The sequence below is a fragment of the Vigna unguiculata genome, chromosome 7 (assembly GCF_037176805.1).
Source record: "Vigna unguiculata cultivar grain cowpea cultivar isolate G323 ecotype 2 chromosome 7, ASM3717680v1, whole genome shotgun sequence".
NCBI classification, from domain to species: Eukaryota; Viridiplantae; Streptophyta; class Magnoliopsida; order Fabales; family Fabaceae; genus Vigna; species Vigna unguiculata.
In genome coordinates this window covers 36,390,048-36,414,831 of record NC_140798.1, presented here as the reverse complement: position 1 = coordinate 36,414,831, position 24,784 = coordinate 36,390,048, and the positions used below count along the sequence as shown (strand labels likewise).

Genomic DNA, 24,784 nt, shown 5'->3' with positions numbered 1-24,784 from the left:
TCATTAAATTATTGGATCATTAGTATAATGTTTTAAAAATTGGTTCTTCTAACTGAATAATTTGATCTTTAGTTTAATGCTGTGAAAAATATAATATATCTTGTTTTCATCTTCACGAATAATTTCACTTTTATCATTTTTGAATAATGAATATATTCTTTTATTCTTCATCAATATACCTATTTTTAAAATAATATTAAAAATAATTTATCATACCTTACTAAAAAAATTGAGAAGTGTAAATATTAAAGAAAAAATATAGTATAGTTAAGTAACAATTAAAATTCGGTTATGAAAAACACATAATACATTGTTTTTTCTTTTATATTCATAAAAAATGAATATACCAAAGGCTCATGAGATAAAAAAAACAATGTTAGCTATTAAATTAATATTTCATTATTAAGTAAAATAAAAGAGAATTATTTTTCTTTTCTTCGAAAAAGAAATAAGACAAATGAGAAATGAGAGAAAAAATAATTACTTTTTTCTTAAAAAATAAAATATGAGAGTGAGAGATAAGTACAATTTTTGTAAAACTAACAAGACAACAAGAAATGACATAAAACATATCTTAATAAATATTTGGTTTAATTATTATTTTTATTATTATTTTTTAGGTCAAATATTTTAAGTTGGTCCTCCAATTTTGTTTAGTTTCAATTTGGTTCTGAATTTTGAAAAAAGGGTGCAATTTGGTTATTTTTATTAAATTTCTTGAAACAAATCAATATTTTTTCATTAAACTTAAAGTTGCAAATAAAGATAGTTTGTTTTGTTGGTATAATTAACATACTCTCACTATCATTCTTGATGAAATCCTTGTTCCACTTTAACAAATTTAATGAGAATAACCAAATTGCATCAATTTTTCAAAAGTCATAACCAAATTAAGACTAGAAAAAACTTGAGAACCAACTTGATATTTTTAGATGAAAATAGTGACGAAAAGATTAATTAAACCTAAATATTTTTATTCTTTATATATTAAATTTTATGTTTTATTATCTATTAACATTAATTGGTTGTATTTTATAAAAGAAATAAAAAGTTTTCATCCATTTATAAAATATACTACTTATAATTTTAAAAATTTTAAAAAATTTAAAAAATTTAAAAAATATATATATTTAAAAAAAAATTCAAAAATCTTTGGGGAGGCCATGGCTCCTCCCAACTCCTTCTATGCTCCGCCATTGGCGACGACAATGATAACATTGTTAGAGGCGTGGTGAGGAGGAGAATGAGGAGAAAAGAAGGAGGTAAAAGAAGAAAAAAACAAAAAAAAAAAGAGAGGAAGAAGATTCAACATTTATTGACAAATTTTAGTGACAGTCAAAATTTGTTAACAATTATTAACTAATAATTTTGCGATCATTAGTTATTACTGACAAATTTCACAGTATATAAATAAAATTTATCATTTTAAAAATGAGTTTTGAGAGTCAGTAATCCGTTGATAAACTAAAATTATTGATAGATTTTTTTTTCTACTACCGACTAATATTGATTATCAATAATACACGATTTTCCATCGATACAAGTTTTATTTTTATATTAAAACTTGAATAAAGTTAATGTGCCTATATTTATATTTTACTATAATAAGATTATAACACTAAGTGCTCGTACTTTTTAAAAAGAAAAAATGATGAACATCCAATTTTTTTTATTAATTTAAAAATTAATGAAAAATATTGAGTAAAAAAATAATAACTTACCAAAAAAATAAAACTAAAATAACCAAAACCATTTTTTTTAAATGATAACAAAGATCATCGAGAACATAAAAGAAATTAGGAAATACTTTGTTTTTATAGAAAGAAAAAAATTGTTTTTACTTGTGAGTCTAGGTAAGTTATAAATAAGTTGAAGACAACTAATGCACCAACTTAGAGATTTTTAATTATTTTTTTAACCTAAAAATACCTTGAATTTAACCATAGTTACGAGAGAAAAAAATGAAGAAAATTTTCTACTCTTTCCATAGATACCTTGGATAATCAAATTCAATACCTGCAATTTTATTTATGAAATAGAAAAAGTTGATAAATAAAAAATAAATAAACATAAAACAGTGGTGCAAATATAATCATTATATATACAAATACTCATAATTAAGCCAGGATTATGAGAGATAAAATTAAATAGTTTTTTCTCCTATACATCTCGATCTCAAGCATTCAAAATTGATATTAGTATTTTAGTCAATAACCTCACAGAAGACATATACAGAGGGGGAAAAATAGTTTTTTACTATTTTAGTTTCACGTTAAATAATTTGGTTCTCTTCTAAGTTAGATTATATAGAAACATTTTTCTAAACTTTGAATAAATGGATAGAAATTAATGTTTCTATGTATGTTAAGAATTATTTCCATAAAAACTTATCTCATTGTTTTTTTCTATTTACTTGTTTGTTTTGTGTTTAATATTATGTTGGTCAAACATTTCTTTGTTATTGACCTCAGACTTTCAACACATCCTCTCACGTCGAGGTATATGTATCCTGTGATTAAAAATTAATGGGTGATTCAAATTCAACTCTACAAAATCGAGCTTGTAAGGTGAGGTTTGCACCTATTATATACTATGAAATTGTATTATCTCTAGTCGATATGTGGGACTTCCAATACACCTTTTCAAGCTGTGAGACTTCCAACACACCCTCTCACGCCCGAGGTATATACATCTCGTGCGTGGAACTAGAAATTAATGGGTGGTCCAAACTCAACCCTACAAAACCGTCTTGTAAGGTGAAGTTTACACTCACTTATATACTATGAAATTGTCTTGTCTCTAGTTGATGTGAGACTTCCAACACATCCCCTCACAATGGGTGGTCCAATGACTTTAATATCATGTTAAGAAGTTGACTTCTAAGCCTAACGCAACCCCACAAGACCGGCTTGTAAAGTGAGATTTGCACCCACTTTATATACTATAAAATCGGCTTGTAATGTGAGGTTTGCACCTACTTATATACTATAAAACCGGCTTATAAGGTGAGGTTTGCACCCACCATTATTATAAAATTGTCTTATTTCTAGTCAACATAAGACTTTCAACATATGACTTATTTTCTTAATTAAAGTTTTTATTATCTTTTTTAATTTATTTAATTTTTAAATTTTTAAAAAATTATTGATTATTACCAGCATCAATAAATAGTTAGATTATATATATATATATATATATATATATATATATATATATATATATATATATATATAAAAGTTAAGATCCAATGATTGGATTAAAATAAATACTAAAAATATCAATCAACAAATAAATATGTAATCTTAAATATGAAAAAAAAAATCTAGGAATATTGTTAATGGACCTAAATAAACAATTTTTAAATACTTTATTATTCTAAAATACAAATAAATAATAAAAGATTTATTTTTTATTTAAAGAAAAATCTTTTAAAGAAATATATTAATTTCATACATATCCAATGGTTATTTATGGTTAGACAATCAATTTGTATCAGTTATTAATGGAGGAGTTAGTAGAAAAGTACCTTTTCAAAAAGTATTGTTTAACTAAATAGGTTACCCTATTTTTTTATGATTTATTTATCTTTGAACAGATTTGTACAAATTTTTCATGTTAATAAAAAACCATTAATTTGGTATATTTAATTAAAGATAAACTTTTTTTTAGACGAGGATAATAAGGTATTAAGATATATTATATGATTTCGGGACCTAAATTTGATTTCATAGGTAGTATTTTTTTAATAATATGTAATTTTGACTGATAAATATGAATACTTCTTTATTTTGTTCATATATTTTTATATTATTGTAATGATCACGATAGTACGAATATAGATAATAAGAGGTGTAGGTAGGGTTATGGTCCCTAAAAAAATTGAATGTTTTAAATTTTATGTAGCAAAAAATTCTAAATTTTTTTAAGTTATATATAATGATAAAAATTTTAAAATTGTTTAATATTATATGTAGTAAAAAAAATTTAAATTATATATAGTATATGAAGAATTGATGAGAATTAAATTAAATATTTTTTATTTTTTTTATAAAACACAACTAATACCGATAAATAAAAAATACACAAATCAAATATAATAAAGAATAAAAAAATTTATTATGATTATTTTATTTTATTTTTTATTGTCTTTTGAGTTTTTTACATATTATATCAAGTTTTTTTCTTATTTCTCATATGTTCTCTCTTGTTCTTGAGGGACAACAAAAAAAATAATTATCTCTTGTCTCACTTGATGGTGAATATTAGTTTAATAATTAACATTATTTATTATATGAATAATGTTAATTATTCATGAGTATTTTGTATATTCATTTTGTATGAATATAGTATAAAACAGAATTGTACTTCCTGCGTCTCTCAATTCTTCATAACCGATATTTAACTGTCACATTATCATAAATTTCTCTATATCTCTCCATTTCATTCATAATGTTTCTTTTCACTGAATTTTGTAATAGGATATAAGTTAGTTCTTGTACAAGTGGTTTTTTTCACTCAAACCATTATTTTCTCCGGTATGTGATTCAGTCTCACTTATCATTTATCCATCTTCCTAACTTCCTTAGGCATAACTTCTTGTCTTTTGCATTTAAGCATTAAACATTAGAGGAGTTTTTCCACATCACACACTTTCTCAAGACCTTGTTCTTATTGTTGAACATGTCCTCTAAATTCTATTCTCATCAAACCAACTACCTTGTTTACCTTTCCCATCTACATTCCTTAAATCCCTTCACCACATTAATTCTTGTTTATCATGATATGTATTCACCACATTAATTCTTGTCTATCATGATATGTATGGTTTACATTAAAACCCATTATAAGTTATGTATTTGAATATAATGGATTGAAAAGAGTTTTTTTTATAGTATTACCTTTTCTTTAATAGTTTAAATGAAGAATGTGAGAACCCTTTTTCTTTTTCTCTTTTGCCTGAAACATTCAAAACCAGTCTCACTCCTAGTCACTCTCACTTTCCAATCCTTCTCTCTGCTCCCTCATTTCCTCTCTCAAAAAGCTTGAGCACTTGTCCACCATCTGAAATCATCCCTCTTTTCTTAGTGCAGTAGGTAGGCTTGGAGCCAGTACAGAATCCTCCCTTCAAGTTGAGCATCCTTCTCCTCCGCGTAAGTTAATTTCAGTTCCCAATTCCCCTTAGTTCCCAATTTCTAGAATTTCATCCCTTTCTAAGTTGAATTTAGACGGTTGTGGTACCCTTTCTGTTAGGGGTTTTCTTCTTTACAAGCCAGTGTTGTCTAGAGGTAAGGGAAACTAAATTGTTTTCTTTAAATTTGCATAGAAACTATTCCTGATGGATGTGTATTCATGATTGATGTGTTGTATTGATGTTTAAATCGGATGGTAATGCTTGGGATGGGTTTATTCACGAATTTCTGGTTTTGCATGTGAGAACAGGATGAAAATCTAATGTTTTTGTCTGAGTGAGCGACTCTCGCCTGAGCAAAAATATCAAAAACTCATCATCGCCCTCTATTCGTGTTGTCGCCTAGGCGAAGATCTGTCACTTGAGCGAGAGAAAGTCTCGCCTGAGTGAGAGGATCTAGTCTAAGCGAGAATTCGTAGAGTTTTCAATTGTTCTTTGTTTTGGTTCAATTGTTCGGGCGAGAAGGGATTGCTTAGGCGAGAGGGCGAGAGAATGAATGTGTTTAATTCTCTGATTATTATGAATGAATGTGTACCTTAAATGTTAAACCATGAATTGAGAGAATGATATGCTTGAAATGGTGTTTGACGATATGCACAGTATTAATGTGTGAATTTGAAATATGAGAAAGGTGGTTGATCTAGAATTCCAAGGGAAAATTCTAAAATGTATGTTTAGTGTATGTAAGGGCATGAGGACTCACTATGGAGGTATCCTGAAACTTCAATAATCTCATTCACGCTCAGATAGAGCAGAATGGATTATGTCGTGAAGAGTAGTAGAAGGTCCTAGTCTTTGGACTCCTAGACGAGAATGGGACTTACCTTGTGAGTAGTTGGGTGATAACCCCTTAAGGCTAGACTCTGCAGAGTTTGAAAACCACACACAAATGCTTGCCACCATGAGGTCTAATTAGGGATGGAAAAATTACTCATACCGTGGGTACTCGCGGAAAAAATTCGTGACGGATAGTTGGTATCCGTGGGTATCAGGTAGCGGGTATTTTAATACCCGCTTATAAACGGGTAGGGTGCGAATATCATCCTATCCGTACTCGAGGGTACCCGTTACCCGTAAAAAAATTAAAATTAAAATTGCTTTATTAAATTAAATTAAATTAAAATTAAAATTAAAATTAAAAATATTATATTATATTATATTATATTAAAATTAAAATTTAATTTATATTTAATTTTACTTTTTTTTTGTAATTTTATTTAAATTTAATTTCAAATATTTATAAAATATATTTTTTAAATATTTGTGGGTATCCACGGATTTTAAAATACCCGTGGATATTTTTTAAACGGGTACCCGCACAGGTAGCGGGCAAATTTTTTTGTTGCAGGTCGAGTTGCGAGTAGGCACTATCCGTGTCCAACCCGACCCGTTGTCATCCCTAGGTCCAATGCCACTTACATAGATCTGGATAATTGAGTCAAGTGTCAACTGTTTTTTTGTGTTATTGTACTTTAGTGATTGTTGTTGAATTACTAAATTATACTCCCCTCTTGGATAGGAGTTGAGAAGGCGGAGTAGGATCTACTGATAGTAGTATAGTTTGTATGTTTTGTTATAAAGTTGGAACTCTCTTTTAACTTTATTTTTCTTGACCATGTTGTAAATATAGTTAGTATTATTATAGTTATTTTGGAAGACTATATTAATACTTTATATTGACTTCTTTTCATAATCTGTTTTGTTTTATCATGATATGATGTTTTGTTTAGTTTTAGTAGTGTAAAAACTATTAAATGAGATGTTACAAAGAATCTATGAATAACTCATCGTATCACTCTAATTGATTCTTTGTGTGGATAATAAAGATCTAATTTTTATGATTCAGTTTATATATTACAATGCTTTCATATATGTGAAATGCATTATTAAAATATAAGAATATTAGTACTTGAGTTAATGAAGGAAGTTTGTATATATTTATTTTTCTTTAAATGTATTTTAATGTTCTTATATGTATCTTTTTGTAGTTATTTGTGTTTTTGTTAGATTTTAGATAGCATGACGTTGAGAAACACAACAAGACGGTAAACATTTCTTGACATTAAAACAAAAATTAATTATTTATTTCAATCGCTTGAATAATTTTATTAGATTTCTATTTTAAAAGTCTCTTACTTTTTACTTTGATCATATTATTTACAAAGAGAGATAACACATCTACACAAGGAGTGAATTTCTGTCTTCTTTTTTTCTTTTATCCAACATCTTTTGTTGTAATTATCTCTTCTGTATTCGCTTTTATTATTCATCTTACAAATCTTGAAGATCGAAATTAAAACAAAAATCAACACGTCTTTGAGGTCCAGCCATAAATACTCGTTGCATGCTGCGGCTACCACCTGTCATCAGTCATCAGAATTAGAAGAAGAGAAATAGAAATGAAACAGTGATACTTATAATGCATAAGAAATGACAAACATCGTTTAGTTTACCAAAAAATTGTTCAGAAATCTTAAGGTCCCTGGTGCCTTGTGCAGAGTGCAATCTTACGCCATGAATCTATGTCCATTTGTCTCTATATAACACTCACTCATCAGTAAATTGGAGACAATAATCGCAGACACCCTTAATGTCTCTGTTTTTACTTCCCAATAATAACCGCGTTTCACATGTTCTCATGTTGCTATTTAAGTCCATTTTAGTTCCTTATACTCATATTTAACCATTTTCTAATCAATTCCTTTTGCATTGTGTTGGGATCCTAATTATTCATCAATCAGAAGGAAAATACAAAAGGTTCAGCTAAAACCAAATCTGAAATCTCCATGCATCCTTTTTCCTTAGACTAAATGGAGCTACTATGCCTTTACTTTTGAAGTAGAATATTTTCAGAATATTCCAAATCTGAGAAATATAGGAATAGGTAGAAGAGTGAAGTGAGTTGGAAAAAGTCACAAAGTTTGAAAAATAATAAATTATGGAACTGAATCCAGGACCCCAAGCTCCAATTATTGTTTGGTTTCTTGAAGAGAGCTCCACCAACATCATCTTTAATTCAAATGAGTAGTAATTGTGATACTGAATTCAGGACCCCAATTATTTCATTTTCCAAGATTTTTCAGTCCCTGCTTTGTGCTCTTCTTGATATTATCAAGGTTATGTTTCTTCTCTACTAGAGAGTGAACATTTGCGGATTCTCAAACACATGTTCCTTTTATATAATATATAAGTAATTTGTATTAGTTTTATAATAAATAGTTTTAAAAAGGTGATACTGCTATTACTTTTGATTAACATATATTATAACAAAAATTAGATTGTCAGTATAAATAAAAATTAAAACTCTGATTTTTAGTGAAATCAAATTTTGTTTCAATATACACTATAAATGTTACTATGATAAGATCAAACTTTGGGTTTTATAACTCATACTTGTGATCTTTGCAAAAATAAAATTTAATTTTTTATATCCATTGTCTAGTACTACTACTGTCTATAATTATAACTTTATGCATCTTTACTTTTTATTCCTGTCCGTTATGAAAACGTAATCATTTACTTCTTTTTTTAATATAATTTTTATCTTTTTTATAATTATTTGACTTTTTAATTAAAATCATAATAAAAGTTATAAAAAAACCTTAAAATTGTATTATCCTCAATATGATATTAGAATAATGGATAGAATGGTTTTTCATATTAGAATTGATAGATTGCTTTTAAGTATAATTTTTTTGATTAACTTTTAAATGTTATTTGATATGAAATTTCAAGAAAGTTATGTATAACACAATGCACACAAAAATGATTATTGACTAGTATGTACATAAACATAGTTTTATTCACAATTAAAATGTTTGACAGCAAATAAAATATGTTATTTATATTATATATATATATATATAAATATATATATATATATATATATATATATATATATATATATATAAAGAAAATGGTATATACGTCACAGTAAATCTGCCCTGACATTTAAAGCAATGTGAAGACTGTCACGGATGCAAATCCTCTTTTACTTCCGGCCAAAATAAATATTTGACTATTTAGTTTGTTTTTATTAGTATTTTGTTTTTTTATAGTGGTAGGAATCTCTATGTACCATTTTTTCTTATTTTTTTTGACATCCACCCAATACATTTCTAATTAGTTTAATCACTGTGTTTTCTTTTGTAACGAAAGTATACAAATTCAATATAGACCTATCTCCATTTAAGAAAATATTTAAAGGGCAAAAAGAATTTGTTTGAGTTATGCCTATCTTTTTAGAGAAAATTGTTTTCTTTTAACAATTCTTGTTATATACTTAAACTACGTAAATAATCACTTCAACGGAATGTTTCTGTGTTCTAGCTGGTGTAGAAACCTAACTTTTAACTAAAAGAAATTGATATCATAACAAGAATCTATTTTAATGTTGACAAATAGAGTTATGAACAAAGATATCACAAAATTTTCAATTACTTATAACAATTCATGAGAGGGCTCATGATATTATATCCTAAAATAGTGAAAAATTATATTATATCCTAAAATTCCAAATCTTGTAAATATGTGATTTTTATAAGATATCTTTTCATAAGCAAATTAATCTGTAAAACAATTTTATAAAATATGCAATATTGTACATTATTTTGATAATAAATGACATAAATAAAATAGAAATGATGAACAATTTAAGAAATTTTGACCCACAAAATTAAAAAGAATTGGTAATTATAATAATAAAGTCAACTCACACATGCACTCTTAATTAATGCAATTAAAAATCGAATCCAGATATCTTATTTAAAGTTAACTTATATGCATTTATGTATATGTGTAATTATATGTTCTGGTTTTTATGGTTTTTCATTCAGTCAAAATATATATATATATATATATATATATATATATATATATATATATAATGATTTCGAGAATACAGTAATGTTTTTGAATTAAAATTAATTTTATATATTTTAGCGAATTAACTTGCATAAATATTTTATGCAGATGTTAAATTTAAACAATTTAGTACATTCCAAGAGAATACCAACAACTATATACAGTCTCTGAAGTCATGAGTATACTAATGATCAAAATAATAATATAATTGTTGATACACTGACAGTCCAAGATATATTTTATCACCTGATGTATATTACAGTATTATTTTATAATTTAATATTTAATAAATATAAAATTGAAAAAAAGTTAGTAATTAAATAAGTACTTTATATTTTATAGATAATTATTAGTTTCTCCGTAAACAGTTTATAAAAGCATACTTTTCGATAGAAAACACTTTGACTTTTTTGTTGTATAACTAACTGGTTTCAGTTATATTAATTATTAAATATTATTCTTTTCCAATCAAGCCAGCTATATTTTTTCTAGAATAATATTTTCATAGACAAGTTATTATTCTAAAAATAATAATAAACAATAATTAGTTATATAAAATGATAAATAAATACAACTCTTATCAACCATAAAATGAAACCTAAATGATTTATCAACACAAGACCATCCAAAATTTTATTGGTGATGTGTATCGTCCCAAGCTAATACTTAAGTTACGGATTATGTATATAAAGCAAGACTATATTAATTCATCCATTTTGTTATGTTCATTTATAAGCTCATGGACTTTATGAAAATTGACTAATCATTTTCATCATCATTTTCTATATAGATTCAACTGTAATGAATTTAGTTTCAAGTTGTGTTTCATCCACTTAATAAGGTATGCATTATTACACACATTTTCCTCTACATCATTTACTTATATGTAACCCATTGTTTGTTTGATTGCATGGTTAGATAAAGACACAATACACTTGTCAAACATTATATGCCAACAGCAGATCAAACATGTGATACCTTACACCATTTTTTATGCATGTTACTGTATTTCGGATTCAATTTTTGCCTCTAATTCATAGTCTTTATTTTTCCAAAAGTACTCTAATACCTCAATTAAAAATCTTACTTTGTTCATGTTCTAAAAACTCATATTTTCAGAAAATCAAATTTCGTAAGATCATTAATACGATAAATAATTAAATTCTATCCTAAATTATGACATTACTTTTTAAACTACCAAAAAACTATTGAATAATAATCAATTTTAGTGATAAAAATTGATACTTATTATAGTGATCAATTTACAAAATTAAAAAAATATTGGTTACTAAAATAATCACTATTATGAATACAAAATTATAATTAGTTGCTAAATTTGTCACTGATTAATTAGAGACTAATTTAGAAACTAATTTATTTGGTAGTCAAAACTTTAATAACTAATATTTAGTGATCAATTTATAAACTAATTTTTTTTAGCCTAAAACCTTGATAGCTAAATTCTAGAGATCATTTATAATATTCTATTTATAATAATAACTATTTTAGAAATCAATAATTTTTATTTTATTTTATAAATTGGTACATAAATTAGTTATTATACTGATTAATAATTTTTTTTCATTAAAATTGATTTTTATAATAAAAAAGTTTCTGCTAATGTGTAATAAGTTTATATGGATATTTTTTATTTATTTAAAATATATCAAATAAATTTGAGGTTGAAAACCTTTTTTTTATAATTTTTAAGACTTGTGATTATTGGACTTAAAAAAAATGTATCAAACATCAACAGAGTTACCTTTCATCTTACTCTTATATTTTTTCTAACTATTTAAAACTTATACTAGGAAAAAAAAATCAAGGGTAATGCGAATTACTTATTAGAACTATTATATTAGGGGAAAAAAAAATAAAGGGTAAAGAAATATAATAACTCTCTTAAAGGGGTAGGTAGCAATAAAGTGTTTAGTTTCTCAAGAACATGAAAATGTTTGTTTTAAATGTTTGATTCTTTGCTGATTTTGTGTGTGTTATTTCTCTACTTTATTTTCATAATATATTGATTATCATTAATTTTAACGTTTTAAAATATTTTAAAAAGATATTTAAACTACTAGTACAATATATTTACTAAAAAAATTAGTAAAGAATTTCAAATGTTTGATTCTTTGTTGATTTTTTGTGTATTGTTTCTTTACTGTGTTTTCATACTACATTAATTACCATTAATTTTAACGTTTTAAAATATTTTTAAAAAATATTTAAAATATTAGTATAATATATTTTTTATGATTAGCATAAGACAACATCAAAAAAATCAATAAAGAATAGACTCTTTTAGATGTTTGATTTATATTTTAAAAAATAATATTCACATGAAACCATATTTTTTGGAATGTTTTCCGCGTATGCTTCCCCGACAAAAAAACTTTCTTATGAAGTTAAAAAGTATAATGCTATTTTTATTAAATAATTTAATACAGTAAATAATTAATATTGATGGTCTAAATTACGTGAATCTAATAAGTTCAAAAAAGTATAAACTTATCTTTTTTAAACCTGAATACTCATGGTCTTTTGAGAAGAAAAATAAATAGTTAACCATGCCTCCAATATATCACCACATATATTGTGAAACATGTATGAGTATTTATGTGTATTAATTTTAGATATAATTAAATAATAGAGATTAACATAATGATGAAAATAAAAATAGTTGCTTTATGATTAAAAATATTTTGATAAATGAATTAATTTTAATCTCATAATTAAAATTGGCCACTCTCATCTACTTGCACACGGCTTCTCTCTCTCTTTTGGACAATATCCTCTCTCTCTTCTACATATATAAAATCTCTTTCAGATTCGATCATGACACCCCACTTCCTATAACCTATCTCCACTTTTTTTTTTTTTCTCTCCTCAACCTCACTCTCTTCTTCCACACACAAATGGTGAAGTTCTCAAAGGAGCTCGAAGCTCAACTCATACCAGAATGGAAGGAGGCCTTCGTCAACTACTGGCAGCTCAAGAAGCAGATAAAGAGAATCAAGCTCTCAAAACTTCCCAACCAATCCCACCACCATGTCAAACCACACTTTGGCCTCTCCATTTTCGATTCTTTTCGCTTCGTTCTCCAAAAACTAGCTCACAGCCTCTCAGATTCCGACCACCACGACCTCAACATCATTCAGGTAACATAACCACAACATTCATGTTTTCACTTCCCTCCTATGTTTGTGTTTATCGGTTTATTATTGCTTCCCACGATTTTGGCTAATGTTCTCTGGCCAAAATTCGGCTCGTTTTGGTGATTTCTGGCAATGAAGTAAACGATCACTTTCTGTTTGGCACGTACCCCAAAAACTGTGCTGACAGCAACATGTTACACCTGAAATCTTCGCTCTATTTTTCTTCTCTCTCTTTCCTTCCACCCTTTCATTGAAGAAGAAAATTACTTTTACGAATGTATGATAAGTTTATTGTTTTGATTCAAACAAACTTGAAAAGGAAAAAATAGTTTTTTAGAAACACTTTTTTGTTTCTATTTCTTCTTCTAATCAGATTTGAGAGGGATGATGATGATGATTCAGTGCACGACTTTACTGCATGAATAGTGAGCAAACTAAATGCGACGTCTTTTTTCTGACAACGAATTGCTTTGGAGAATTCAACCTCTCTTGATACCTTTTTAACTCACAGATTTTTTATAGCATATGGTAATTAATGTCAATGGCCAAAAGCAAAACAAATAAAAAGAATTTTTATTTGGTTGCCAAAATTGTGATAACAAACTGTGTATTTGTAGTTGAAGTAATTACCGATTAAAAGTCTTATTTGTCATTTTTATTGTGTGTGGTACAATGAAATTTACAAACTCCTATATAAATCATCCATAATGTTTCCTCTCCTATTTCTAAGTGTGTTACTTAAAAAAATATTTATTCATATTTTCAAGTCTAAAACAATATTATTTTTTTTTCATTTATACCATTTATGTAAGATTTAATTAATTTATATACACACACGCGTGTGTGTATTGATTGTGATATAGAAATAAGGAGAGTAGAACAGAAAATTTTACAAATATTTCATTCAATTAAAAAAAACATTACATTTTTTAGTTTTTCAAAAACAATATTTAAAAAGGAATAGAGAATATAAAAATAAAATTGAATCATTTAAAAATCTACTACTAATTAATTACTGTGTTGGAGAATACTTACTATAAATAATAAACGATAGTTTTTAGAAATGAAGTGATAAAACGCGTTAACAATCATGACAAAATTAAAGTATTTTTTTATATATTTTTTACTTATAATGGTTAAATTAAATGTTCTAAGCTTACTTTTTATCGTTAAGATGACATTTTTGCCACAATAACCTATACTTAAAAGAATTAAATTCTTTTAAGAGAGAGAGAGAGAGAGAGAGAGGTGTAACCTAAGATAAATAAAACTCAAAAATAATACATTCCTGAAGTTAAGTTCCTGTTTTTTGGCCTTTGGTTTTAACTATTAATTAAAATGTGGTGGATGAGTTAGACATGAATGAAATTGGTAATTGATTTTCTGAAAAGTGAATGGTAATAAGAAAGGAGTAAATACAATGAATGATTCTTAGAAAGAGAAAACAAAAATTATGAAAAGTTGGGGTTGGCGTAAAGAGATATAACAAGTAATGAAGCAATGTGAGCATAGTGTGGGGTTAAGTACTAAATAAAGCGGGTTTAGTGGCCCTCCTTTTCTGCTTTCTTTTCGGGAGTTTCTCAATCTCTCACGAAAGCCACCAAATTCTCGCCTTTGCGGATCTATCTGTGCCACTACCGTTGCAACATAAAATATAAAAAAAAACAATTAATTTATTCTGCAAACAAAAAAATAATGTTAACACGCACACAAAATAGAAAAGACCGAAAATAATTAAATAAGTATATATGTAGGTGAGGAAGAAAACCACGAATGGCGGCGAAGAAGAAATCTACGAGACCGAGCTTGCGCAGTTATTTTCCGAAGAGGATGAGGTACATTAATTAATTTATTAAATCGATTTTAAATGATTTATGTATATACTGTTTTGTTGTTTTGTCACATGAAGACATTTATGTCTGTTTTTTTTTTTTTTTTGCTCAGGTGCGCGTGTTTTTTATGATGCTGGACGAAGAGCTAAACAAGGTGAACCAATTTTACCGGAAACAAGAGAGTGAGTTTCTTGAGAGAGGAGAAACCCTGAACAAGCAGCTTGAGATTTTGCTTGACCTCAAGCAAATTATCAGTGACCGTCGCCGGAAAAATTCTCCGTCGAAGCCGTATAGCACCGGAACATCCCCTCAATATTCTCCAACCCGAGATTCTGATTTTTCCGGTCAGCTTTCTTCTTCATGTACAGGAGTTGATCCTGCTCAAAATATTTCCTAGTTTTGAGTGCTTGCTGACATCATACAACACACTGTTATGATAAATTGTAATTAAAAGTAACAAAAAAGATATTTGTATAGTTTGTGCAGAAAATTTGGGAGATTCAGATGAAACAACTTCAGAAGTTTCACAAACGGAAGAGGTAATGACAACATTGGAGAAGAAGGGTGTGAGTTTTGTTAATTCTGCGACGAGGGCGAAGACGAAGAATGGAAAACCTAAAATGGCGATGAGAATTGATGTTCCAGCCACCAACCCAACCAGGGCCATTACAGCCATCACTAGCATGCTGTGGGAGGATTTGGTGAACAATCCAACTGGGGATTTCGTTCACAAGAGAAAGCTCCAATGTGCTGAGAAAATGATTAGAAGTGCTTTTGTGGAGCTTTATAGAGGCCTTGGCCTACTCAAAACTTACAGGTTCTCATTTTTATTTTCTTCTTTACATTAATTTCATTAACTTTTATTCAGTCTTGATTAATATATTAAAAGTTTTTGCTTTGAGACTCGGGTATAATTTAGCTGGAAATAAGTAAACTAATATAAAATTGTAAAAGTGTGTAATTGTCACCTTTTCTATTCATGATATAAGGTTTCAACTATAACGTTTACTTAGAAAGATCAAACTTCTTAGCATTTATTCCAAGGTTGGTATACTTGTTGTTATGAGTAGAATATTGATAATGAGAAAACCTTAATGAAAAGGGAACATTGATTTTATGATTATCTTGGCCAAAATTGGAAAGAATATATAGAAATGAAGGATTGAGTTGCATGGCAGTTCATAACATCACGTAAGGTTTTTGGATGGATAGAATAAATGAAGGTAGGTTTGAGTGTCACGTTATGGATTAGATATATATTCACTCAATATTTATAGTATGGTTTTATTATTTGCATATAATTAAGTTAATCCTATTTAATATTTTAATAAAGCGGCTTATAGTTTATAAAAAAAAAAATCTGCATTTATTTTCATTGGTTGCATTACATGGGAATGGGGGCAAGATGTTTCTGTTAGATCTGTACAGCTAGCTTTTTGCACACACTTCCAAATAGTGGCCAACAAAACCAAATTGAATTTCTTATCATCAAATTTTGCTTTACTTTTTTCATCTCGTTTTCTTCTTTTAAGTAGAAAACTCCTTTTCAATCCCTTATTTGTTTGTTTTTACCCTAAAATTTAATGGGGTAATTTGTAGATTCCCGAATGAAAGAGGGAGGGGAGAGAGACTTAGTTTTTTGAGCATATAAATACACGAAAACCGAAAAAAGAAATCTTATTTTTATCAAATTGTTTAAGAAGTTACATAGATGTTTAGTAAATCATAGAAAAGTTTTGTTCTACTAATAAAAGTTTTCCTAGAAGTCATAATGAGTGAGCTGAAGGGATAAAAATATCAATTACTTTATATCAAGATAAAAATTAATAAAAAAAATTATGAAAAGTGTTTTTCCATTAGCAAAGCTTCGTTTTATAAGTGATTCAAAAGGAGGTGGAGAGGTTCCCCACCTAAATGTCATAATATCCAGTAAAAAAAATGCTAAATATACATAGCAATAGGGCACATATTCTCTAATCACAATAAATGGTTTGAAAATATTTGACAAGTATTTTTCATATAATGGAACTATAATCATTATAGAAAAAAATTAAAGTAATACTTAAACTGTTTTATTTTCCCGAAAAGAAAATTGGAATATATGTATATGGAAAAAAGTTATATATACCAGAAAATGAAATGTAACGAGACTATAGGTACAAAAAAAAATCATATATTAGAGTTTAAATTTAATCTATTGTGGATATAATGGTGGGAATCGATTATAAACGATCTTAAATAAGATATTTAAGGAAATTACTATAAAGCTTGCTTTTTTTTTAATAATTGTATAACAATACAGAATAATGACTGTAAAAGAAAGTTTGCTTTATTAATATATGTTCTAATTAAATTTCATATATTTTACTGTTTGGCTTTAGATAACCTTCATCGGTTGTCTAACAAATCTTAAATGGTTAAATATAAACTACCAGTATAATATATCATATTCTAATTTGATTGCATTTAAAATAAAGTTATATGATCACAGATAGATACTTTTAACATTTTACTTATCTAATAATAAATGACACTTTTTATACTGTAAACTAGGCCAATGACATGGCATAATGTTTTCTCTACTTGAACAGATTAAATATAGGGTGTAATGAAAAAATGTGATATACTGATAGAAACTGTTAATTATTAAATATATTTCTTTCCATAGAAAAATTGTCTAAAAAATTACTGTTATAAAATGGTGAATAGACATTAACATATAAAGCATTACACTAATAATTAATATGATATAGGATTAATAGATATACATTTTTTAGTCTACCATACCAAAATCCTTTATAATTGGTATATGCATCCATAATGTCTGATGATTTATAATTTGGAAGAAAATCAGTTGATAACTGACTAAATTTCTTAATTTGCAAAGAAAGAGGTTAAAACGAATATATATATATATATATATATATATATATATATATATATATATATATATATATATAATAAATGCAATGTTAATATAACAACTTTGATTCTTTAATTTATTTTTTATAAATTATTCTGGTATTTGAAATGAAGAATAATGGGAAGACTCTTTAAATATATATTTTTTTCTTCTTGTGTATAAGTTATGCTTTTCTTATTTCGTAAATCCATAAATCATTTAAAATATTATAATTTATATATTATAAATTCGTTAAAATTTAAACTTATGAAATACAGAAGAATTGAGTTGAATAAGAACTATAATATCTTGAATGAAGATTATAAAAAACAGGACACTAATGTGTGTTAGAGTTTTTTTTTACGGTAAATCTATGCCTGCCTGCCTCGTATGAATTAATTATTATATATGTATAAATAATAATAAATTCAATTATTATACTTCTTTACTGAATTAATTATTATACTATTGAATAAGAAATAGGGATCTCTTTAATGATAATCATTTCTTATTAGTAAACTTAAAACTGAAATTTAGAAGTCTTATTTTGGAATCCAATCTAATATATCTCTCACGAATGACCAACTCACTCTCTCTTTTTTTGCAGTTCACTGAATATGGTAGCATTTACAAAAATATTAAAGAAATTTGACAAGGTATGGCTAAAGATATCTCCTCCTCTTTACTATTTTTCGTTATATTTTTGCTATACATGCATGGAATTGAATGGGAAATGTTGAAATAACATGGACGAAAACTAAGGGAAAGTTTCCGAATTAAAAATTAATAATCTGTGGTGGTATTGATGGTGCCTAATACTTAAAATTATCTTACATTAAAGTGGTGAGAAACAGAATCTTAAACTATGAGTGTATGACGGAGAAGAAGAAGTCGATTTCCTATCCCAACTAACTTTGACTTATAGTACATATGACTTAAAGATAGTGACAGTACCACTATATTTCTCTTTTCCATTCTTTTCAGTGGAGTCATATCTTATACATATGTCCAAAACTGCTTCCTACATATATTTAAATTTATCTAGTAAAGCTGTTTCACACATCAAATGAACTTACCAACTTTTTTTTGGTTGCAATCTAACAAAAATTATGTGTTCTAATGTATGTAGTGCCTTTTAACTTCTCTTTTGGTGTTACCCTCCTTTTTTTATAATGATCTGTTTGAAAATGTTTAGGAACAAAAATATCTGTCTGAACCAATTTTTTATATATTTTACTTCCTTAATAATAATGATTTATTCTGCTGTTAACTTAATATGAATTCCTAATATGTGTATGTATAAACAAATGAAAATGATATTGCATTCTGATGGAGCAGGTATCTTGTCAGAAAGCTTCTGCAAATTATTTAAAAGAAGTGAAGAAGTCCCATTTCGTTAGTTCCGACAAGGTACATTTTGGTTTCACCTTCCAAATGTCTTCATTTCAAAAGTTAGTGAAAGAGAAAAAGCACTGCACTACTGAACTTTAAATCTTTTGATTTTGGCCTTCCCTGATATTGATGTGGAGAACGGGTTCTAACAAGTGGTTATGATTATACTACGTTGGTTTTGTAAGGTTGTTAGACTAATGGACGAAGTGGAATCCATATTCACCAAGCACTTTGCCAACAACGATAGGAAAAAGGCAATGAAATTTCTAAGACCCCAACAACATAAAGATTCTCATATGGTCACCTTCCTTGTCGGTAATGCCTCTTTCTCTCTATCCCTGTCTCTTCGTTATATTCGCATGGCATGGCATGGCACTTAGCATTGAACAACACTACCAAATTATTTTAAGAACAGTGAAGAAGGTAGTGTCACTTCAGAATTCAAATTGCAATGCAATGTCTGAGTAGATCAATGCAAAATAATATTTTTATGTACTGTTATTATATCCCATGCTTAGTGGCCACCAATTTGAGCACTGATTGGTCAAATTTTACTGTCTCTGCAGGGTTGTCTACAGGATGTTTTGTATCCTTGTTTTCTGTATACGCAATTTTGGCTCATTTGTGCGCTATATTCTCCCCTGGTAACGAGCCAGCTTATATGGAAACAGTCTACCCCGTTTTCAGGTTACTTCACATTCTTCCAACTTTAACATATCTCACACAAATGAGTTTAAAACTTTTCCTAAGTAGGTTATAATTCTAAACCATGAAATCCAATGTAGTTAAACTAAGGAGTTTCTGAAAACTCCCCTGAAAATTTAATTTGCGGAATTTTAGACTAGAATAGGTATATGAATGGTGCACTAATGGAGACAGTGATTTTGTGCAGTGTGTTTGCATTGTTGAGCCTGCACTTGTTTTTGTATGGATGTAACCTGTTCATGTGGAAGAATACAAGAATCAATTACAATTTCATATTTGAATTCTCTCCGACCACAGCACTAAAGCACAGAGATGCATTTCTGATGAGCACTACCTTAATGACAACTGTGGTTGGTGCAATGGTCTTACATCTGCTCCTAAGGGCTGCTGACTTTTCTCCTACCCAAATTGATGCCATTCCTGGGATTCTTCTTCTGGTTTGTCTCATAACTATTCATTTTCCTTGTTGTTTATGAGATAAACTAGTTTACATAGCTTCAAATTTTGAAAAGTTATTTATACTGACAAAGAAATTCTATTTTCAGTTTTTCATAGCACTGCTCATTTGCCCATTTGACATATTTTATCGTCCCACACGTTACTGCTTCATCCGGGTTATTCGCAACATAGTATGTTCTCCCTTTTATAAGGTAAACTTCCCTCAGTTGGAACAATTGGTACATTGTAAGATCAGATATGTGGAAAACTGAAATTAGCATTTAATATTATAATTTGTCATTGCCACAGGTTCTGCTTGTAGACTTTTTTATGGCGGATCAACTAACTAGCCAGGTGATCTTAGTCTACAACTGATTCTGGTTTTGCCCCTTTTTTTTATCTTATTAAGTAACATTAAATTTTGTGTTATTTTTGCAGATTCCATTGCTAAGGCATTTGGAAATTGCTGGTTGTCACATTTTTGCTAGAGTTTTCAAAACATACCACCCTGAGGCCTGTCATTCTGGAAGAATGTACATGGAAATAACTTACATCATCTCATTTTTACCATATTATTGGCGTGCTTTGCAGGTAAGCTTAGGAAACTACTTCAAGAATTGGAGTCATACTATATTATTGCTAACAGAAACTTCTTTTATACTGCATATTCCCCATTATTTTATAAACTAACGCATGGTTATTGAATGTCCTTACCAGTGCGTGAGAAGGTGGTTCGATGATGGTGATGTGAACCATTTGGCTAACATGGGTAAGTATGTTTCGGCAATGGTGGCAGCAGGGGCCAGAGTTACCTACAGCAGGAAAAATGATCATCTATGGTTTGGTATAGTGTTAATCACTTCAGTGGTGGCCACAGTGTATCAACTTTACTGGGACTTCGTCAAGGACTGGGGATTTCTTACCCCCAATTCCATAAATCCATGGCTCAGAGATGAACTAATTTTAAAGAATAAGAGCGTATACTATATGTCTATTGTAAGTTTTCCTTCTTTACCTCCTCATCTGAATTTCACTACCATAAGTTTTTTATACAATAAGCGATCGATGCTGAATTTCATCAGGTCTTGAATTTTGTGCTGAGAGTGACATGGGTGGAGACTATCTTGCACTTCAAAGTAGGGCGTGTGCAATCACGACTCCTAGAATTTTTGTTAGCAGCACTTGAGGTTATTCGAAGAGGGCATTGGAATTTCTACAGGTATGTCTACAAAGTAGGATCATTTTTTTTTTTGCATCAAATTCATTCAATCTGGACTTTAAAAGGCCTGTCACATCGAATGTAACACAACCTAGTATAATGTTTGCCCATAAACAAGACCTATTAAAACCCCATTCCCGTTAGGTAGAGGCCTAGAAAAATTCAATGTCTCTGATAATAGGAACAATGATATCACTAGAATGGATGGAGTGACAATGACAGAACTCTAAGTCGTAATAAGAATCTTAAATGTTACATTAAAAACGGCTCCTTAGCATTTGTTAAAAAAGGTGAAGAAACTCACCTGATGAAGTTGATGTTGTGTGAACACAGGTTGGAGAATGAGCATCTCAACAACGTGGGTCATTACCGGGCGGTGAAGACCGTTCCACTTCCATTTCGAGAGACGGATTCGGACTGATGAGCAGATTATATTGCAAATGACGTTAGCTAGTAAATATTGCAAATGATGTTTATAATTTCCTCTTTTTCGGACCAAATAAGTTAACATTTAAGTTAAGGTGCATGTTCCATGATGCAATTCTCAAGATCATGCCCACTTGTCTTCTAAAATCTTCTAATGTTGTTAATGTTACCTCTTAGTACCCTTAATTTTAAATTATATAATGCACTTCCACACATGCTTGGTTTCTGAATGAAAGATAATATTTTTTAAAAAGTGGCAAAAAAAAATGATATATATCCTATAATCAAATAACAAGTGTCATGGTTACCAGTGCAATGTTATAATATAGTCTTGTGAATCAACTTACCACACTCATCACATGTGTCATGTCAGGTTGAATTAAATTATTACATAATCAAACTACACACTAACTACCTCGAGAAAATTATTATAACAAAAATTTATTAAAATAAAGGAAATGTTCTTACAGATGAATTTTGTATTGGGAAAAAAAGTTTTATGCTAAAAATTATATATTATAATATTTCTATGTTTCATTAATTTATTTATCTTATTTGAATAACAATCTTTTTTCTTTACTTTTTTAATATTTTAGAAATCTATTAAATTCATTAAAATATAATTTATTACCAAAATTTCAATTGAGTAAGCATTCCTTAAATAATAATATTGTATAAAAAATTATAAATAATTTTTGCAAACAAATTATGTGACACCCATTTTAAATAGAGCAATCTATTTAGCAAAACATCGCATAATATGGAACATAAGAGTTATCAGATGAAACAGTACACCTAAGGATTTACCATTACAGTCATCCAAGAAATTCTTAAAGAAAATGAGGCATATCTATTACACATGCCTCCAACAAAACATGCACTACAGGGGTTCAGCATTCACAAAACGGAGCCTCTAGGGCTATGAAAAACAAAAGGCATTGATGCCTAAAAGAAAAATGCTCCCCAAGAGCCAGAGATGACAGGACTCTCTACGCCGCACCACTGTTACTATCAGGTCCACCTTCAACGTGCTTTCCATCTGCTCCCACCAACAAGGTGATCATCGCAAAGAGAAAACAAAACAGAAACATAAACAAAGCAAAGGGGTAAGCCAGAGTGGAATTATTCTTTAATAATTTATAGAGCATATACAAGGCATGGCAACGCAACTATTAACATGTTACTAGGAACACTCAAAACATGTGAGGACCATCAAATGCAGTTACTATGACTCGATATCCGGATCATACACTTGATATAGGATTCTAAAGGAAGTATGTGCCCGTGCTGGTTTCTAAACTCTGTAGAGTCTAGGCGCAGGGGGTTATCACCCAACCACACACGGGGTTAATCCTCTATTGTCTCGGGCCCAAACTGTCCCAAGACAAGGACCTCCTGCCACTCTCACCACATAACCCATTCTGCTCTACGTGAGCGTGAATGCTTATTAGAGTTCAGGATACCCTCCTTTATCTAGACATCTCCTATATCAAGGTATGCACTAGGCATGCATCTATATATATATACATGTATATATATACATATATATATATATATACATGTATATATATATATACATATATATATATATACATGTATATATATATGTATATATATATATGTATATACATATATATATATGTATGTATATATATATATACACATATCACTAGGGGTTTCCCATGAAACTCCCTCACCAATACATTTCACATGCCTATCATCACCCAATTCTCATTTGGTTCCACCAGCAAGCATATCATGTTTCACATTACATACTTATCACATGCATCCCAATGCTCAATAAATGAAATCATAGCTTATTACACAACAACACGTTCATTCCAGTCCCATTCAAGCATACATACTAAGCATGGCCACATACTATGAGCAAAGAAAATAATTAACACAGTATGGAGTCACATCAACCAACACAACAGCCCCTAACACGAAATCTCGCCTAAACTGAAGGTCCTCGCCCAGGCGTAAGGGTTACTCTCGCTCAGGCGACCCCTTCTCGCCTAGGCGAGAGTTCAACAGTGGCCTTTGTGGGATTTCATGCGAGTTCTCGCTCAAGCGACAGTGTCTCGCTCAAAAATAACGCAAGTCGCCTAGGCGGCAACTCGAGATGAAATCCAAGACGAAACCCTGCTACCCTCGCTTAGGCGAGAGTCACTCGCTTGGGCAAGATTAGCAGGTTTCTCACCTGTTGGCACATGCATTTCTCGTTCAACCAAACATAAACACTCATAAATCATTTTCATACACTCAATAGCAACATTCAAGCCTTACCGGCACAGTACAGTCCAGAAACAAGCAAAATATAAAAAGAAACGCAACCTTAGCTTCCCCTTACCTTTTTGGATGCTAAAAGGAACAAGCTCACAACTTGGAGGACTACAGCTTCAGGAACTACAGTACTGAGCTGCAACACGAAAACTGGGACAACATATGGCATAAAGTTAAACCCTACGCCAACCCATGCATCCAAACAATGAGGAATAAGAGGAAAAAGAATGCTAGGAGACCCTAAGAGTTACTCACTTGTGAACGGAAGGATTCCAGCTGGCTTAAGGAGAAGTCCATTGTGCCCTAGAAGAGTTCTCAAGCCTCAGCAGGGAGAGAAGGAAGAGAACTGATTTTTTTTTTTTCTGAAAAGGGGAAAAG

General features: G+C 29.0%; 1 protein-coding gene and 1 long non-coding RNA gene across 2 annotated transcripts; one reads left to right on the top strand and one right to left on the bottom strand.

Annotated features, from left to right (window-relative positions):
* The first annotated feature begins 12,882 nt into the window (after positions 1 to 12,882).
* PHO1 (phosphate 1) lies at positions 12,883 to 22,242 on the top strand. Its single transcript, XM_028081339.2, has 15 exons — positions 12,883 to 13,209; positions 14,961 to 15,041; positions 15,151 to 15,382; positions 15,516 to 15,855; positions 18,548 to 18,596; positions 19,279 to 19,350; positions 19,518 to 19,647; positions 19,899 to 20,019; positions 20,225 to 20,474; positions 20,583 to 20,687; positions 20,785 to 20,829; positions 20,914 to 21,066; positions 21,193 to 21,471; positions 21,558 to 21,694; positions 22,028 to 22,242. Exons 1-15 carry the CDS (start codon positions 12,967 to 12,969, stop codon positions 22,113 to 22,115), a joined length of 2,325 nt encoding a protein of 774 aa, XP_027937140.1. The 5' UTR covers positions 12,883 to 12,966; the 3' UTR covers positions 22,116 to 22,242.
* A 598-nt stretch (positions 22,243 to 22,840) lies between these two features.
* On the bottom strand, positions 22,841 to 24,784 carry LOC114189726 (uncharacterized). The gene is made up of 3 exons (XR_003605725.2): positions 24,662 to 24,784; positions 24,474 to 24,556; positions 22,841 to 23,159 (listed from the first exon to the last, which is right to left on the bottom strand). It is a non-coding gene; the product is annotated as an uncharacterized LOC114189726 (long non-coding RNA).

Coding starts and splice junctions, on each gene's coding strand:
- PHO1 (XM_028081339.2), top strand. CDS start 12,967: ATGGTGAAGTTCTCAAAGGAGCTCGAAGCTCAACTCATACCAGAATGG. Junction 15,383..15,515: donor CCGAGATTCTGATTTTTCCG/GTCAGCTTTCTT, acceptor ATATTTGTATAG/TTTGTGCAGAAAATTTGGGA. Junction 21,067..21,192: donor ATTATTGGCGTGCTTTGCAG/GTAAGCTTAGGA, acceptor TGTCCTTACCAG/TGCGTGAGAAGGTGGTTCGA.